A 20,659-nucleotide genomic window follows, 5' to 3' on the forward strand; every position below is an offset into this window, starting at 1 on the left:
TGAGATATCCTCTTACATTTTCTAAACGTAGGATTAATGTCTTGTTTATGTAAATTTGAACTGAGAAATGAAAATGTTAATTTTAATAGGGAAATGATTTTTTAACACACATAAATCTTTTACATTTATTTGACATTATCTTTACTTACTTTTTACTTTCTTTTTTCTTGGAAAACTACAAAACTTTACACTTTTTGAACCATTTTATCCTTATATTTTGTGTCAAATGAATGTAAAAGTGTGTCATGATATTAATACTCATTTTAATAAGGGAAATCCTCTTGATTATGGTTATAAACAAAATGCATTTTATGTGTCACACATTTCATAATATTTTTTTTTATAATAATTGTTACAATAGTAATTAAAGGAGGTGTGATATCATTCATGGTATACTATAAAATAAACAAGGAAACTAAATTCATTGAAGAATATACTAATTTGTCTTTCTGATTTTTTTAATGTTTTTTTTTTTTTTTGTTAAAATCCTTAGTGAGTTGTTGACCAGTCCTTTTGTGTAGGTTTGAAATGGTGAGCATGAATTTGTGGGCACAACATTAATTAAGAAATATAATTAAGAATTGGTTTTTTAATTGAGAGGTTTTGGTGACCTAATTTGTTTGAGTTTGGTGTTTAATCCTTCCTGTTTTTTTTGCGCGTATTGCATTACGAGTTACACGTGAATCACGGAGTTGCTTACTTAACATGGCTAGCTGTGAATTTCACAAATATAACTGTTTCCTTTTCCTCTTCTTTTGCTATAAATATTATAAATCATTTTAATTTTTTTAAATAATTCAGTTATTTATTTAATACACTTTTTCGTTTTCATATTGAATATTTTTATATATAATTAGTCTAAAACTTAATTTAGTATCACATCATTTAATAATATAAAATATTGTTATTTATTTAACTATATAAACAATTATTTGTAAATCTGATAAGAAACACAAAAATAAATATATTTTCTAATATAGTGTGGACGTACAATACTACATTTGTAGATTTTTTTTTTTATGTTTTTAATTTTTTATGAAAACAACACTGTTTTGTAATAGAATTTGTTTTAATATATAATTTTATTATTAACATTATTAAGTTTTTATATGCTTTTTAAATATTTATATAAACATTTTTTTCAGATACTTTTTAATGATTTGATTAATGAATTAAAATTAAAAATAGAATTTTTGTAACCTTTTTTAGTTTCAAAATTATTCATTAATCAAATTTAAAAAATTTAAAAAAGTATTTCTCAAATTTAAGAAACCATAAAAAGTAAAAAAAAAAAAAAAACAAATTTGAAAAGTAAAAAAATCTTAGAAAAAGACACACCATGTAGAAATTCATTAATATTAGGGTTAAATATGTTTTTAGTCCATATACTTTGAGACGATTTTTGTTTTATTTCATTTTCAAATTATGGTACAATTTAGTCATTTCAACTTTAGAAAACTCTGGTTTTAGTCCAAATACTATAATAAAACGTGCTTGAAACAACAAATAAAGTTAAAAAAATTTGGTAAAAAGGACTAAAATTAGAGTTTTCTAAAGTTGAAGACTAATTGTACCATAGTTTAAAAATGGACTAAAACCAAAATCACCTCAAAATATAAGGACAAAAACATATTTAACCCTTAATATTAATAATAATAATAATATAATGTAATATTGATTTAGATTACTTAACTCGATTATAATAAAGTGAGTGAAAATGAATTGAAATTAATTTGATGAACTAACTGAATCAATCAACGCTAGCATGTAATCCAATTGGATTATTTTATTATAATTTGCTTCCACTTCTGATTAGAAGAATTAAAGAATCAAAAGTACAAGCTACCAATATTTTAATCAATATATTCATCTAGATAGGGAGAGGTTGTTGTTATTCACCACATAGAATAACTTTTTCAATAAAATATTTCATTTTCAAGGGGAAACATATGGTTAATTTGACATAACTTTAGTCATTTGAAACATGTTTAGATGAATTATATTACGAATCTGCTTGTTTAATATATGAAAGATATTATTTATTTTGTTTTAGAAATAAATTTGAAGATGAATGAATAATAAAGAAATAATTATGATGTTGTTTGTTTTAAGTGATGGATATGTAAAAATAAATTTAATTATCTGGAACAATCAGTTCCATGCTATGCCTTATAATATATTTTTTTTCTAACTGAAATTGTGAGTTGCACATCTTAACTAAAATGTATTATTGTAAAGGGCTGACCATAACTAAATAGTTGCATAATAAAACACAGATAAATAATATAAATAAAATAAACAGCAAAAAGCCAAAACTATAAAAAAACACTTTAGCCGAAGAAGAAGATGGAGGAGTGAATAAAAAGAACAAGAGAGACCAAACAGTGCCTTAACGAAGCCCAATATCATGCCGACATGTTTGCCTGCTACTGTTTTAAAGTCAATTTTGGGCTTTCATTTTCGAATAATAAATGAAGAAGATTGTATCTCTATCATCAATCATCATAAAAAAGAAATATATGTTTCTATGGTAAAAAGTCTATATTAAACAAGATATATAGAAAACTTTCTTTATTGTAAAAAATATTTAGACCTCAATTTATTGGAATTTCATTTTTATAGAGATATTGAAAATAAAAATAAAAAATTGCTTTTACTTCTAATTTAAAAATCTAGAAAGGTTGTTATTTTTTCTCTTAATTTTTGTTGGACTTCCTTTATTCTCTTTGGATTTGTTATTATAAGTGAATTTTTTTAGATTGATTTTAATATTTTTTTCGTTAACAAGAATTCTATAAACTTCTTTGCCTTAATTCCAAAAATATATTATTTTGGATTAAGCTTTGTTGAGAAAAGTTTCTTTAATTTTTATTGGCTTTCAACGTGACAATCGTGTCATCCATATAAATTTGCACACTTCTTTCTAATAGAGACTATAACACCTTATTCATCAATCTCTAGTAGGTTGCTTTTGTATTTTAAATTTGAAAGACATTACCTATAGCAATAATTCACCCTTTCTCTAATGAATATCATTTTGTCTTTATTCTTTAGTTCTATTTGATTGTATCTCGAATAGGTATTCATAAAACTTAACAATTCACATCCAAATGTATTATCCACTAAAACATTGATATTCGACAATGGATAAGAATCTTTGGGACATGCAGTGTTGATGTCGGCAAAATCAACACACATCCTTCATTTTTCGTTATGTTTCTTTACCATCATCACATTGGTCAACCATTATAGATATTAGGTTTTCCTTACATGCCAGCGATTAAGAGCTTATGAATTTCTTAGTTTGTTGCCCTTGCCTTTTCTTCCTCGATCTTTGTCATTGTTGAACTTTTGTTTTCATCTTTACGTCCATATTTAACCGATGACATAAAAAATTGGAATTTATGTCCCATGTATCATTTGAACTCAACGAAAAGGATTTAAGGTTAACCTTCAACACGACCACCACCTATGCTTCGATATCCTGGTTCATTTATACTCCTACCTTGAATTTCTTCCCCTTTATTTCCACCTGTTTCACATTTTTTGCTAGTCATGGTCCCTAATCATCATGTACAATTTTAAGATATAGTTCTGATATATCAAAATTAACTGTCCCAACTATATAATAAGCTATTCATTGAGCTTTTAAAATATTCTCATAGCACTTTCTTGCTACATCTTAATCTACTTTCATTGTAACTACATTTTCTTCAGCCGTTGGGAACTTCATTTTGAGATGTACAGTTGATACCACTGCCTCAAACTTCATAATGTATCTCATCACAATGATTTTTGCAACATGCTTATCGGATAAGGTTGTTCGTAGGTCGAAGTACCATTAAACCTTTAATTGCTCTCCTAAGAATCCCACCAGAACCCCATCAAAAGGACATAATTGGTCCTTATGAATTTGGAGTCCTATAAAGTTATCCCAAAACATTACATTTGTCGAGTTTCCCTAATCGATAAGGACGCAATGTACCTTTCTTCCTATCATTACTATGAAAAGAATCATGTTCACAAGGAATAAGTCATTTCTAGTCTACTTTGTTAAAAACCACATTAGGCGTCAACACTATTAGTTTCTCCTTTCCTGCCATCATAATACTCCCAATGTACCATTTTCAAGCCGACCTGGTTGCTCCTCCTCATACAAACCCTTACAATAGTGTTAAAGTCCCTTAATATAGGAACCTCATGATAGTCCTCAAAAGTCTTCTTAGTGCCATTTGCATCCTTCTCATCTACTTTTAGGTATTTGCACTGTATTCACTGTCTTAACTCTTCGTTGGCTCTATGCAGTTGCTCCTGTTGACAAAAGGCCTCCCTAAGACAATGACGCGACTCCTATGTTTTTCTTCTTAATTGTTGACGTTTCAGTCTGACTTGCTTTCATAAGTACTCACATTCTGTCTCAACTTCTTGTTGATATTTTTTGTCTTCAAGCTTAACTCATATTCAATCTTTTTCTAAGCATTGTTGTATTATTGCATTTTATCTCATATGTTTCTTAATAATGAGCATTGTTGTATTGTTACATTTTCTTTCCTTTGTTTCTCAATATTTTGTATGACATGTTGTATGAATAGAACTTCATTTTTATATCCAAATTAAAAATAAATTTTAAAAAATAATTTTCTAAGTAAAAATAACATTTTATTAAAATTAAAATTAAATCACTTATATATTTTATTCTAAAGATCACTTTTAATATAAAATCACTACTCATTTTCTACTCCCTTCCACATATAAAATAAATGAGTATATTTTGTTTCTTAATTATGAAATACAGATGATCATACATTAATTATTAATTTTTTTATGCTTTTAGTTTATCCATCATAAAAATTATTGATGAGACACACACTCATTTTTCATGAAAATGAAAAAAAAGTTATCAAAAGTACAAGTCATATGCAGTGATTAAAAAAAATGTTCTTTAAACTATCTAGATGTAACGTCTGTAAATATAACCCCATACTTAAACCATTTAACTCTATAGATATTTTTAGAATGATTAAATTAATGAAGAGGTTATCTCTGTCGCCATTAAGTAAATTAATACTTTGCTAACATGGTTAATGAATATTTACATTCTCATAGTTCATGTGAATATTTTGACTCACGAGCATGTCAAGTAGGATATTTTTTATTTAAAATAATTTTAATTTTATTATTATAAAAGTTATAGTTTGATTTTAGTCTGTGTGAAATTCAAAAGTTTGAGGTTTAATTCTCGTAAAATTTAAAATTTTAACTTCAATCTCCAAATAGTTTAATTAAAATACATTAAAAAAAGAAAATAAAATAATATTTATGACCTTATAGTATTATTGATAGGAATGTTAATTCAATCAAAGATCAAATAATGTATAAAACAAACTGCGTCTTGTTTCCATATGCTATTGAATCTTAAAGAATTAGTTTGAATTAACATAAATACAATATTAACAAAAATTAGGTCAACGATATTGAAATAATATTATAGAGACGCCTTTATATGCGTCATCAACTTTGAACTCGTGCAAATAAAACATTTATTTTTCTTTTGCCTCGTTAGAATTTTACGTACAAGTTATACATGTTATCCTCTTTTTAGTTAATTATAAACAATAAAATATTTTCCATAGTTAAATTGGAAAATAATTTAAAATCATTCAATCATTTTCATACAAGTATGAAAACAATTATTTTGTAATAATATTAAATGATTTTTCATTTTTAGATATGCCTTCTATACGTGTAGATATCTTTGTTAGATACAAAATGGAAACACGTTTATATATATATATATATATATATATATATATATATATATATATATATATATATATATATCACGAAAAAATCTTTTGAAAATATACATATGAAAACTTGTTTCGAATGTTTCCATGGGAGTGTGAGATGTTAAGGATAATTCTGTAAAAAGAACAAATTTCTAGAAGGGAGAAAGTTGAATAGCAATATGGTGGGTGCCAATAGTAATGCCCAATTTCTTTCACGAAGGAGCCTAGAGAGACATAAGGTCATTTTAATGCTGGGCTAAACCTAAAAGAGGCCCAAAATATTTTTGTTTTCTGATGATAGATTTCAGGGCTGATTAGGGTCAAAGTAAATTTATCTGATCATCTTCAAGGGTCATTATAATCAGTACTTTCTAAAGATATTTCATATATAATTAAACACAGTGTTACTATTAACAATTTAACTTTTCAATAGAGGTTCAATTTAGAGACAAACATTGAAAAATAAATTGAAAGAAACAGACAAAAATATTAAGTATTCAAGTTATTATAATAAATACATAATATTATTTTCTTAGTTTTTTTTAAATTATACACATTAAATTTAATTTAGATACATTCTGAACTCATTTTGTTGAATTCCTTATATATTTTTCTTCATGTTTAAAGCTTAAAATTTTCATGAATCACTACCTTTCAAGTTTAAAATACGCCGGATCACTCTAATTTAATCTTGATTACCACGAATAAAGATTCAGAGTTAAATACTAAATTTGTAGAATCCAAATTCAAGTACGAACATAAATATTAAAATTAATATTTAATATGAATTAGGATTCTAGAAAAGATTCACACTCTCTTAAAACAGAAAAGAAAAACTTTCGACAGAAAAAAAATGTTTAAATTCTACAATTCTTTAGTATTGAATATAAGAGATTTTATGTTCTTTAAATTATCAAAGTTAATTTTTATCTAAATATAATATCTCTAATCACAAATTCGCTCAGTAACATGATTACATTAATCAACATAATTTTTTATTTTAAATATCAGAATTTTGTTATTTTTTATTCTTAAAAGATACCTCTAAGATGAAAAAAGAATGATTATTTAAATTATCTTAAACCTTAATTTTTAAATGATGTAAAACTATTAGAGGTGATAGGAATATAAATTCTCAATTACATTGTCTAAAAAGAAAAAATGGTCATCCCTAATTTAGGATTTAAGAAATTGATAGATTCAGTTATCTGTTCCACAATCAAATTTAATATTTTTAATAAATTTTGTAAATAAATTTTCTTTCACTTTTCAATCTTCAAGGACACGCTCTAGGATTCTTCAATCTAATCATATTTTACCATCTCTTTAAAAAAATATGCTCTATATTTTATTTCGGATGCAAACATAATACATAAAGAACATGTAAATTTTCTTTAAACAAATTATCAGTTTGGTTGCAAGCAATTAATTTTGAGGGAAAAAAAATAGTAGTATAAAGATATATCTTTTTTCAAGATGAGTGTTGGATGAAGGTTACCACTAGCCTTTAATCTAAGAATAAACACTTTTGAGGATACAAATTTGATTTTCAAAATTTCAGTAACAATTATTAAGAGAGAGACTACTACAGAAAGACATTAATTATTTTAGGAGCTATATAGTGTGACATTTGGATGGCTATTTTTTAAATGAAAATAATTATATTTTAATTTTTAGTTATAATTTTTAATAAAATGATAAATGTTGAAATTAATAAATGAATGTATGAAAAACCTATAGTGGACGCAAGAAGATGGTATAACTTTCAGTTATTAGATAAGTAGAATATGTCTCATTCTATTATTCCAAATACAGATATTATGCTTATTATGGACAAAAAATAGATATATTGAATATTAGCTTATCTAACTTTTCTAAGAAAAATAACAACACTAACCTTATTTATTCTCCTTCTTTAGCATCTTTAAATAAATAAGTAATTAAAAAGCATCCAGAGTCTGCCTTATTGGGTTTTATTAGGGTTTTGTTTTTCTCAGCCAATTGCACTGAAAATTGTAATGCATATAAAATACTTTTAAAATCTTATCTAACATGTAACTTGAGAAAACAGAACGAAGAAATATAAATACAGTAGAATTTTTATCAGCAAAATAAATATAATAAACACACTAGATTTTTTATAAGATTATTTTAAAAATATAAGAAAAAAAAATGGTACAGTTACTTATATTTTGTCTTGAAGAAGCTATTGCTACTGGGGGTATAGGAATTGAAACTTCCTTTAAATATTTGCCGGAAAGCTATTTATCACTTGTGTTATTGCTCAAGTGGCACTTTCATAACACAAATATACTGACACTTGTCTGTTATACAGATGTTTAATCAACTCGTTCGATTCTTATTTATATATATAAACTTTCAGCTTAGTCATGTTCTATATGTTTTAATTTTTATTCTAGATATTTGAATTAAAGGAAAACAAATTATCATAGAGTTTCATAGTATAATTGGTAGTTGAGAGTGAATTTTACATGGAATATGTTTCGATCATTATAGTTTCATAGATCTGTGTGTTTTGATAGTGAGAATTCCTCACCAAATTTATACTAATAAAAAACATGACACTTGTATTTAATATAATTATATATTATGTTGAGTGATTACTTTTAACTATCATTGTATGTATTTGAGTGTAATTATCATTATAGAATAATTAAAATAATAATTGTGGTATGGTATTCATATGCTTGAAAATATATATAGTTATAACTTAATCTTTATTTTTCTCTATTCCCTTCTTTTTCCTATTTTTTGGTTAACCTTTTGTCTTATATCACTCATCACTGATTCATGTTGATGTCATCATGCAAGTCATATTACATTATCACATCATTTGTTGGATCACCATCATTCAAAAACCTCCATGGGAATACCCCGTCCGTTTGGTACGGATGGTTTCGGTGCATCATAAGGACCAGACGACCATAGTAGACAACGTGGTCATGTCAAGTAAGTTATCGAAGGTAATTAAGGTAAAAAGAGAGATTAAGAAGTTATTAGACTGTGATTGGACCTTGATTAAGGTCTTTTAATCTAAGGTCTATGACCAACGCTATAAATACAGGTCAAAGATAGGAGGTAGGGAAATTCATTAATTGCAGATTTAATACTGTTCTTTTATTACCAATGGAACATTTCACTAACTTTAATATCGGAGAGCCTTTGAAAGGTATCCTCCGGAAGAGACTCGGACCAAAGTAGATGAAGGGGATAACCAGAAACAGAAAAGGAATCGAGGTTAACGTAATGGAAGTCGACCGACAAGACAAAAAATTATGAAGAAATTAGTTGACTCGATCCCATATGATATTATTGCCAACATGTTCTATTTTGGAACAAAAATTAGTTATCATATTCTTTTCACCAAATTAGTTATCATATCCTAAATTAGGATGAGTGTTACAATTTGGAACAAAAATATTATATGAACTTGCATTTAAATATTTTTTTTATAGATTTCAAATAAAATAATTTTATATTAGATATTATTATAAATTTTGATATTCCAACTATATTAATATTTCATAGATAATTATTATGATTACCGTTATGATGATCATCGATGAAATATTCATTAATAATAATAAATTTAATTTTTTGATAAATCTATATTTTACTTGCAAATTTTAAATAACATAGATTAAAATTAAAATTTTTCAAAATTATTCACTTATAAATTAGAGTTTACCAACAAATTTTTGATAGCAGAAAATATTTCATCTGATTAGTAATAATGGATCATTAAAGTACATCCCATATCTAAAAGGAAAAACATAGTTTTTCTACTACTATAGTATTTGAAAAACTAAATTAGTAACAATTTGACAAATGGTATTAATTTATTCAAAATAATATATATATATATATATATATATATATATATATATATATATATATATATGTATATAAATCCTCCTAGTTTAAAAAAGAAGAAAACTTTAAAACTAAAATAATTTTTTTTATTTAATGAGGATTATGACATAAAAGTTTTTTTAGACAATTAACATTTACTCTTCTCTTTCTTTATTCCAAATCTTAAAGATTCCACAAATAATGATTTTTAAGCTAAAAGATTATAAAATTGCGAAATGAGTTTAATTTAGGTTTAATATCTATTTTGGTCCCTCTTTTGGGAAGGTTTGTTCAAAGTGGTCCCTCTTTTTTTCAAAAGTTCACTTTAGTCCTATCTTTCGCAAAAACTGTTCAAGTTGGTCCTTTTTGGTATCGGCGTTAAGTTCACTAACGGCAGAACTGCCAGGTGTGTAATGTTTGATGATGTGGCATTGTAATTTGTTTTAAAAAAAATATATAATGATGACGTGTAAATGAATATAATTAAGGTTGGATTAAAAAAGGAATTAGGGGTAATTTGGAATGGATTAAGTAAATTGAATCCGCGTCTTCCTCGTTATTGTCTCCTCCACCCGAATCTGACGTCCTAGCATGGAAGCAATTTCACCTCCGTCACGCATCTGGAAGATTCTTCAAGGTCCCTTCCCTTTTCCTCTTCGCATTTTTCGTTTTCAATTTCCCATACCTAACTGCTTTTTGCAAGAAAGACGTTATTTGTTGAAGGAGTTCTAGCGGAAGACCAGTAGACCAATTGCAGGAGGTGCTTGGTTGCAAATGGCGGTAGCCGAAGAACTCCAGGGAACGACGCCGAACGCGCAAAGCGCTGAAGCCCCAACCCAAACCCTAGCCGAAAGCTCTGGCTCGTTCGATTTCAAAGAGAGAGGGCCAGCCAATCAATAGTTGAAAGGGATTGAAACACTATTTTTGGAAGGAATTGGAAGATGATTAAGTTTGCAACAGTCATTGTTTTTGGTGGGGTTTCTTTTCCAGGTTTTCAGTATTCATGTTTGTTGATTGAAGATCTTCATAGTCTTATGTATATGGGGACACATACAGAAAAATGGGGGGAGGAAAAAAAAAAAGAGTATCCACCCCTTTCTGTCCAACCCAAAACGGATCCCTCTGCAATCATCATCTTCTACCATCATCTTCAACCTCATCAATTTTTCTTAACTCATCATCTCCTAACACACACCTCCACCCTTCTTTTTTTTTTTATCTGTAACCAACCCAAACACTACTACCCGTTTCTTCCAACACCTTTCAATTTATCCCCATCAATCCTCCATAACACCGAAACACAACCAAACAGAGAAGGACTCACCAATTTCCAACCTCCACCGAAAATCAAACCAAGTTATCCAAATTTCATTCCACTGCAAAACCTGATTTCGAAATCATGTGGAGGCTAATCCAGAAGTCCAAAGATTTTGTGTGCATAGTCATACGAAAGGGTGGCTATGGAGGAAAGAGTCATACGAAAGGGTGGCTATGGAGGGATCTCGCCTTCAGAGGTCACCGGAGATGTGCTCCACCTCCTAATGTTAGGGTTAAATTAATTTTCCCAATTTTTACTCCAGATTTTCCCAATCCACAACGCAAATCCCTAATTCATTTTGTAATATAAGCCTAATTCATTTTTTAATTTAACCCTAACAACACACATTTACACGTCACAATATTTTTTTTTTAAAACATATAACAATGCCACATCAGCACATGTTAGACACCTGACAGGTCTGCCGTTAGTGAACTTAACGTCGTTACCAAAAAGGACCACTTTGAATAGTTTTTGCGAAAGCTAGGACTTAAGTGAACTTTTGAAAAAAGGAGGGACCACTTTGAACAAACCCTCCCAAATGAGGGACTAAAATAGGTATTAAACCTTTAATTTATAAAGAAACTTTGAAGAAAAGAAAATAGGGGCAACTACTTTTTTTTCTTCATTCCCATATATTTCACCTCTTAAAGCAATGGTAAAGCATTAATTTCAAGTAAAAGTAGCAGTCAAGGTATGAGAGAGTCATCGTTTTTGCGTAAGCTTATAGCTAAATGGAATATTGCAGTTTGTTTCATTATTAATAGACTACTCACGCAAATAGGTCAATTTTTGTTCCATATATTATGCCATCGGCCAAATGATTCACACCTTATCACCATATTATTCTATTTTAGCTCATCATACAATCACATTTCTTAAAACGATTCACACTCAATTACTAATAACTCGAAGTACTACTATATCATTTAAGATAATGTTGTGTCATGATTTTGTTAACTCTCATCAAACTTAACTCAATATTGTATCAACAATTAATTGTGACTTATTGGTCGTGTTGCATTTTTTTTTTTATATATTAACGGTATAATTGCTTTTTTAATATGTTATTTGTATTTCTTTCTTTAGAATATATATGTATTATATATATAATACATACTTCTTTTTTATACAACCCAAGTTAATTAATGTTAATGATGATTTCATGATAATTTGACTGTTCTAACTGTTATTCAATAACTGTGAAAAAAACAATAAAAAAGTAATATAAAAGCAACACTTTTTCTTTGAGTGTCATGAATTTATGAAGTAGAACATCTATATGTTAAGTTGTTATATACAAGATCTTCACACGTAGTTGACAAAAATGGTTAATTGTAACAAAAATAATACTTTGATACGCTCATTTTTAGGGATGACAATAGATCGGATCGGACACAGATAATACCTACTTGCAACTTGATCTGTCGCATAAAACAATACCCATTATCCGATCTGCTACCCATTGGATATGCACATAAAAAAAAAATTATGAATTTTTTTAACTCATCGATACCCATTTTCAAAGCTTGAATATTTAAAAAAAAAATATTTTATAAGTTTTTAAATAAAATCCAAATTAAATTGAAAAAGAAATACAAATAATATTTAGAACATATATTTAAATAAAGTCAATAGATAAATAAAGAAGTTGTTACATAGAGACATAAAGAGACAAAAAAATAAAACCTAATTTAAACATAAGAATAAAAACATAATTTTAATTTTTTTAACGGGTAACGAATATCCGCAGATTAGATAATATAATACTCACACTCGATCTATTTATAAACAGATATTAAAATATCCACTACCAAGAACCTGCAGATAGTAAATATCTATAAATACTAACTATCCGTAAATTTTATCCGCGAATCACATATTTTTTTTATCATCTTTACTCATTTCTTTTTACATTCAAATGATATGAATGGATCCCATTTGACACATCATTTGACACATAATGTATCATTAAATTTTAAAATTATACACTGTGATAATACAGAAATTTCAGCAAAAATAAATGTTAAATAAATGTTAAAAATTGTGTCACATTAAAGGTGATATGATAATTTTGAAAAAAAAAAGATAAAACTTTTTTAAAAAGCACCGTCTTGAATTAATGTGATTGACGCCAAGGCGTACCAACGTACATGTGCTCTAATTGTAATGACGTGAATGAAAATATTGACATTGATACAGTTGTTACATATTTCAGATCACATAACAGTGAAGGCCTCATTGTATCATAAGGATTTACTTATGCGTTTTAAACTAAAACAAAATGGGATATAGTGAATTTAATGCATCAATAATTCTCATGACATTAATATTTCCCTTTTGATATCCTCTTTCATCAACATTTAATTTGGATTTTTAATCTAATTTGATATCCAATTTCATCAAACAAAATTACTTAATTATTTAAATTAATTATAATTTATTAAGCAATATAATTAAACTTTCACCCCTTATTAACGTCAGAGACCTCTTATGGTAAAGTGAGCATCGAATGACTCTAGGTTTGCATCACATCAATAGCAAATATTCATTTAGTAATGAGAATCTTCTAATAAAATATTAAGAAGCAATAAAAAAAATATACAAACACAAATATGAAAAAAAACATCATGAAAATTTATTTTATTTAAAGATAGTATAGATTAAAACTCAAAAAAAGTAATTTAAAAGGTGTAAAAAATATTACGCTATTATATACAGAGAAGAAGCATATGGAAGGGCCACACATGATATTACGTGTACAATTTGATGGAACAACACTACAGTGAGAATATTTGTATTCGATGGGAAATTTATCCACTTCTATATGCACATATCAATCAATTAAGGAATATATCCTCCTTTCGAAATGATAAAGACCCCAATATATACATATACATAAATCCATGGTTGCCACGTACACCCCATTCAATTTCCCTAAATTTTAAATTATTGTTATGCATGGATGCTCATATCATCACCCTCTACGTAACTCAGAATCCTCATTTCCCACAATCATTCTAGTTAAAACCTCTTTTATTTTCTACACCACTCCAAAAAAAGCTATCAACACATAAGTTATAAAATTTTAGCAATAATTTATGAGTGGAAGAAGCATAAAGAAAGAACTTGATATGATATTAGTGAAAGAATGCACCGAATTAAAGTGAAGATTATATTGAAGAGCAGAGTCTCTAGATATTATTGAGTAGAATGAAGGTTGAAAAAGCCGCAGGAGGTTATATGAGATTATAATACAATTAAAAGAGCGTTTGTGAGAAGGTGTTTGCATTAGGGTAGAATGTGAGTGTATGAGGGTACGTAATGTTCTAGAGCCAAAGAGCACCAGCATCTCTGAGCATTTTCTTGAGTGAGCCATTGAGGTGAAGGGTCATGACAGTGTTGGCTGAACCGACAAACTTGCCACCAACGAAGACGGCAGGAACAGAAGGGTTGCAGCCGAGTCTCATGAGAGCCCATTCCATTTCCTTCCCTCTTGTGTCTTCATCAAGTTCATAGATTGCAGGGCCCACACCCTGCTCGTAAAACAGCCTCTTTATTGCATGGCTCATCCCGCATGAACTCTTGCTGAAGATCACCACTGCCTTTTGTGATGCCAACTTTGTTATGCGTTCCATTTTTTTAATGTGGTTTGGTTTTTTACATGTGAGGAGTGAAGGACATATATAGTGCTTGAGATTCTAAAGAAGGAGATATATAGCTAGCTAGCTAGGGATGAAAATATTGAAGGTTCTTGCATGAGTTGATGCTGAAAATATCCTTGATTTGAGAGGGACTTGTGTGGTGTCTCAGTTGCGCTTGCTACTTGTGTTTCAAAGAATCTACTAGGCCATCGAGATAAGCCAAACACTGTCGGAAATGGGACCACCAAAATTAGAGGATGAAAAAACTGCTCATTACGTGCTTTTCCTGGTGCGTCAAGAATGTCAACTTTAATTGGGACAAATTTTATGTATATTTTTTACAGCAACACTTAGACTTCTTTTTTTAAATAATTAAAATCAATAAGGCATTCAAAAGTAATAAATTTACTAGCTTGAATCGGTTTTGAACAATTTTTTTTTTATGGTCATGTGATAGTTCAGATCTTGTTAGCTTTATAATATTTTCAATTTAATATAACATATAAAACATCTAAAAGGTGACATCATTTTGTTATATCTTTAAAGTTAAGCAATATATAATACTTTGGAATACGTTAAGAATCTCTTTATTAGTAGGGTAATACGTACCACGTGGGATGAGCATGGAGGTTGACACATGGCGGATAGGATATAGTTCCATTCCTTCAGTTGAGGTGTATGAATATATATATATATATATATATATATATATATATATATATATATATATATATATATATATATGTATGTATATCTATGTGTATGTATGTCAAAAGTAATAGAGACGTAGAAGTAGAAGAGAATATCAATAGAAAAGTTGAAGTTGCATAAGGGAAGAATTTGGAAAAGGTGGATCTTAAAATAGGAACCTTTTTTTGTTGTAGAATTAGTGCTTTATAAGAGTAATGATTGAGTGATATATTTTTAAATTTTGACACATGTTACAAAAGGTAAAATAATTATAAACAAGTAAATTTTTAATATTGTTTTAAAATAAAATAAAAAATAAGAAAAAGTAATGTCAAATAAATATAAAAATTTTATGTATATTGAAATATCATAATTTCTAATTGTTTTGCGTTAAAAATTTGCAAGTGGGAATACTAGCTACACCTGTTTTCAATTTTCAGGCTGAAAATTGTACTGATGAAACATTATTGAAGTATTTTGAACGTATACTTTTAAATTAATTATCGTTTTAATGTATACATTTTATTATATTTTATAATCTTAATGGTCGCGTTTTATTCGTGATAATTGACTGTGTTAAATTTTAATTATTTTGTTATTATTTTTACTAACAAAACAACGCAAATGGACAATTTTCAATAAACCAAATTACAAAAATTGGCAAAAGAATTTAAATTCCCATTTCATATTAGTAAAAGAAACTTAAAAAATAATAGTAAAATTAAATTATTTAATTTTTATAACTTAAATAAAGATAGTTATAACTTAATAAATACATCATTATTGAAATGTAAGAATGTGAAATTATTGTGGAGCTTTCTTAATTAACTTTAGAAGTGAAAGGAAATATTTAAATAAGGAAAAGTATAAAAGTATTTCATGGAAGGCGCCTGTAGCTCAGTGGATAGAGCGTCTGTTTCCTAAGCAGAAAGTCGTAGGTTCGACCCCTACCTGGCGCGGTCTATTTTTTTTTGAGCTTTTTCATGGGCTGGTTACAAAGTTGGGCTTTTGTGTCGTTCATGTATATATGCCAAGAACATCACCCGAGTTTTTTTTTAACATTATTTTTTAATTTATATTCTTTTCTACAAATATAAAACTTAATTTTTCAAATAATAATTTTACTCCTAAAAGTAGAATGTCAAAAAACTAATTTTCCGTATACATAAGATATTTCCTGAGGTTAATGCAGTCATGTCTTTCTCAAACAAAATCTAAAGCTTTCACAAAAGTTTTAGATTTTAAATTTTCTTATAAAAGGGTAATTCGAAACGAAAATTTTACCTTTTAGATTGTATATTATGTAATCATAATAAAATAAAATAAAATCTTTCATTACAAAAAGGTTGGTTCTATAATCTGTATTTAAAAGAACTTTCTAACCCTCTGTTTTTTTTATAAAAAAAGATTGAATTTTTTAGTAATTCAAACACATGTAACTATTAAAAAAGCTTTCAAATAAAATTAAAATTATTATATTAAGATCATAAGTTCTTCTTATTATACTAAAAATGAAATATATTAATATTTATTGTAATAAATCAATTATTTCTAAAAACAAATCCACTAGTGAAAATATTTTCAGCATATATGAAGAAGGAAGTGTTGCTCAATTGTCACCTCTCTGAAGAATTTTCAACCCTAATTAGGTTTCCAGAACAAAACAAAAAAAGTGATTTTTAAATGAGAAACATCTATGAACAGGTTATGTGCACGTGTTAAATACTTAATTATCTATGACCAAACAATGTTTATAGAAACACTTGAAAATATAGTAGAAGTCATCTTTGATATGATTTACAAATTATTGTTATTTTTAAATAATAATTTTAAGTGTAAAAAATATTTATGTACATATTAATAAAAAATAATAGAGATGAAAAATATAGGTTGAGAAGAAGACAAATATTAATGGTTATGGGAATCAAAGGGCAAGAAAGGCTATCTTAATAAAATCTGGGAATATGTTTCTTTATAATAATAGGGAATAAATAATAGTAATAAATGCGAAAAGCCCTTGATTCATGATATACATAGAATCCTTTTTATTTATTTTTTAAATATATATATATATATATATATATATATATATATATGTATATATATATATATATGTATGTATATATGTGTGTGTACTTACCCTAATTTCTGATTTACTTTTTCAATTCTTTCCAGCTTTTATGTAAAGCTAACATTCTTCACGATTATATCATTTTAATAAACTAAACACTTTAAATTATTTCAAATATACAAGCTAATGAATTTAATTTTCTGCCATTTCGTCTCTTGCCTACTTTTTATGGTCCAATTTTTGCTTTCAAATTTATAGAATCTGCCATTGAAACCAATACAAAAACCATTATACATAATAATTTCTAGATAATAGATTGAATCAATATTAAAAAAATACGGTTTATAAAGTAAAAAATTTAAATTTATCGTTGGTTTCAAATGTTATTCTAAGTTTTATAAATCCGAAAAAATTCTCATAAGTAGAAAATACATGAAAATTTGAGTTAAAATGTTATATTTATTTATTTTTAAAGCTTACACATAAAAATGTATCAAAGTTAACATGAACAAATTCAAATTTGACGTTTAACCTTTTTAACTCAATAATAAATTTTGTAAATTCTATTTCATATTAATATTGTTTTTCATTTTTTATTTTTTCTAAAGTTAAATTCATGTCTATACTTTCGGCTTAGAAAGTTGACCCCAGCATTTTTTATTTTGAAGAAAAAGTATTTGGATTAGCCAAAATTTATGTGATGAAAGTTTTAATAAGATTTTGAAAAGAAAAATTTGAATGTTGGTGCGCTTTAGCTATAGTTGTGGCAGCAAGACGTGGTATATGAAATCCAGAAACAAACGCATCAAATGTATATATGAAATTCTCTCGTGAACATTAGTGCTCCCACCCTATGGATTCGTTTAGCCAAAACCAAACAGGGTCCCAGCACAAAGACACCTATACCTTTAAATTTATCAGAATTTTCTAGATTGAGAAACATCTTAACTTAAAACTTAAACAAACTCATTGAATATGTATACTTACTGATTATTATCATGTTATGGCAATTTAAATATTAGATTTTTGTTAGTTAGAAGTTGCAATGATCCGTCATTATAGTCATATTTCCCTTTCTAGAATTGGATGCGAATCTTAATAGCAAGAAAGAGGTCCCAATGGGATAAATTCAACTTATCTTTCATGGCAGCAGATGCTTCCAACACAGATAAGGAAAACCCCAACAAAGCAGATTAAAAAAGTTATATAATGTAAAAAACACTCAGATAAATTCTTAGAAAGCTAATTTCTCTTATGTAACACTATTCCTTATTCCCCAGTTGTTTACATGATTTATGAGAGGGATGTGCACGCACAGTTTTTTTCTTCTTTTTTGCCGTACCAAGCGCAAGGATACTCCGTTTTTTTTCCGTATGCATGCATAGATATGGATTCGTTAGAACCAAAAGCAAATTGGATAAGTCACTTTCAGACAAATCATCTAACAAAATTAAGAAACCGACCCAAATATCTAATGGAACATTCTCCTCACCCACTCTCTTTTTCTCTTTCTCTTCGCTATTCTCTTTTTCTCTTTTCTTATACCATGAATTTATTGTTAACATTTTAATGGTAAATCTAAGCGTTACATTAGATAAAAATAAGAAAATAATAGAATGTGTTGTTTGTTCTGGTTTCATATCGGGACCAAAATTAGAGCCTAATGTCTATTCCCACCAAAGCAACCGTACAATGTACTCAAACTCCTATATAAGCAAACCCCATTTGGCTCTAGATGATGCACACAAGATATCAAAAACCTCAAGTACCTCTCCTTGACATTTGCTAGGTTTCCCTGAGCACTTTCTGCATTCAAAAGTTTTGGAAGCATTGTTTCCATCCTTGGTTAACCCTTGAGACTACATTTGTGAACTTGAGCTAGCAGCATAATGGATAAGGTGGTACAGATGGTATCAGAGAAGCCAGTGGTGATTTTCAGCAGGAGTTCCTGCTGCATGTGCCACACCATCAAAACCCTTTTCAGTGACTTTGGAGTGAATCCAAATGTTCATGAACTTGATGAGATACCTAGAGGGAAGGACATTGAGCAAGCTCTTTTAAGACTAGGATGCAACCCCTCTGTGCCTGCTGTCTTCATTGATGGTAAGCTCGTTGGTGGAACCAATGAAGTCATGAGCCTCCACCTAAACCGGACCTTAATCCCAATGCTTAGGAACGCAGGTGCTCTTTGGGTTTGATACTTCAATATTAACCTTTCTCATCAGCTACTAAAAATCTGTTTTGGTTACATGTATAATTATGGTGAGGTTATATGCAAGGCCGGCCAGATCCATTATAGAATGCATGTATATTAGTACAACAGAGTTTATGTATGTGCTACTAATCTGTAATAAATAATAAGGCTAATTGACTCGACTGATAAAGGTGTCATTTAATTAGCCTTTTCTAATGCAGTATTCTGTTTAGCTAATTATAATAAACTGACGGAATGAACTTTGCAGATATGAATTTCAACAGCTGGTTTAATAATCATGCTGCAGTAAATAGTGTAGTTTTTCAGCAGTTTTACAAAACTGATTTCACAAGCAGGCAATGTGTTTGACTATTTTTACAACAATCATTGGATTCAAAATTAAATAACATAAGAAATGGGATCACACAAATAGAAAAAAATAATCTATTGGTGTGAACATTGAGCAAAATCCTTCTTCCAAGGTCTCTTTTTTCATCTTTTTCATATCAGAAAAAGAAATAAACGGAATTTCTCTTTACCTTTGGGAAGTGGCACATTCTAAGACTAGAAACATAGACCATGTGATAAGGCATTATGGCAACAAACGTTGTCTTGTTCTTTCACATAGTTGGTGAGGGACAATCACAGAATGGAATAAATCTATTAGTACAAGAAGTGAGTGCAGAATGTCAGTAACATGGTTCCTCTGTCACATCAAATAGTTATATATATGCCGAAGTTAGAAAAAAGACAAGGTAGAGAAAAACTAATTGAGCATATCATCAACTTAAAGAGCCTCTTAAGTCTTTCAGATTAAGGAAAAGTGGTCATATTCTAGAGAAAAAATGTATTCAGGATATGTCCATTATGGAGTTGGACCCCCTCCAACACTATCTGTTTCCCGGAATTATATATTATATATGTATATAATAAAACGATATGAAAGAATATGTAATCCAGTATTATTCTCCCTGTAAGACAGATGAAAATGAAAAGCACTAGTTAGTGATAAAATGGGCATGCAAAAGTCATAATCATATTTCACAAATGAATAACTGTGTCACTTTTGTACAACTTTTA

General features: G+C 28.1%; 2 protein-coding genes and 1 non-coding gene across 3 annotated transcripts; 2 read left to right on the forward strand and 1 right to left on the reverse strand.

Moving 5' to 3' along the window:
* Positions 1-14,141: 14,141 nt before the first annotated feature.
* LOC106775499 (monothiol glutaredoxin-S10) lies at positions 14,142-14,636 on the reverse strand. The gene has a single exon (XM_014662630.2). The coding sequence runs from the start codon at positions 14,616-14,618 to the stop codon at positions 14,310-14,312; it is 309 nt and encodes a 102-aa protein (XP_014518116.1). The 5' UTR covers positions 14,619-14,636; the 3' UTR covers positions 14,142-14,309.
* Positions 14,637-16,200: 1,564 nt separating this feature from the next.
* TRNAR-CCU lies at positions 16,201-16,273 on the forward strand. The gene has a single exon. It is a non-coding gene; the product is annotated as a tRNA-Arg (tRNA).
* A 2,865-nt stretch (positions 16,274-19,138) lies between these two features.
* LOC106775434 (monothiol glutaredoxin-S4) lies at positions 19,139-19,848 on the forward strand. The gene has a single exon (XM_014662559.1). It carries the CDS (start codon positions 19,275-19,277, stop codon positions 19,581-19,583), a length of 309 nt encoding a protein of 102 aa, XP_014518045.1. The 5' UTR covers positions 19,139-19,274; the 3' UTR covers positions 19,584-19,848.
* The last annotated feature ends 811 nt before the right edge of the window (positions 19,849-20,659 follow it).

Source organism: Vigna radiata, chromosome 10 (assembly GCF_000741045.1).
Source record: "Vigna radiata var. radiata cultivar VC1973A chromosome 10, Vradiata_ver6, whole genome shotgun sequence".
NCBI lineage: Eukaryota > Viridiplantae > Streptophyta > Magnoliopsida > Fabales > Fabaceae > Vigna > Vigna radiata.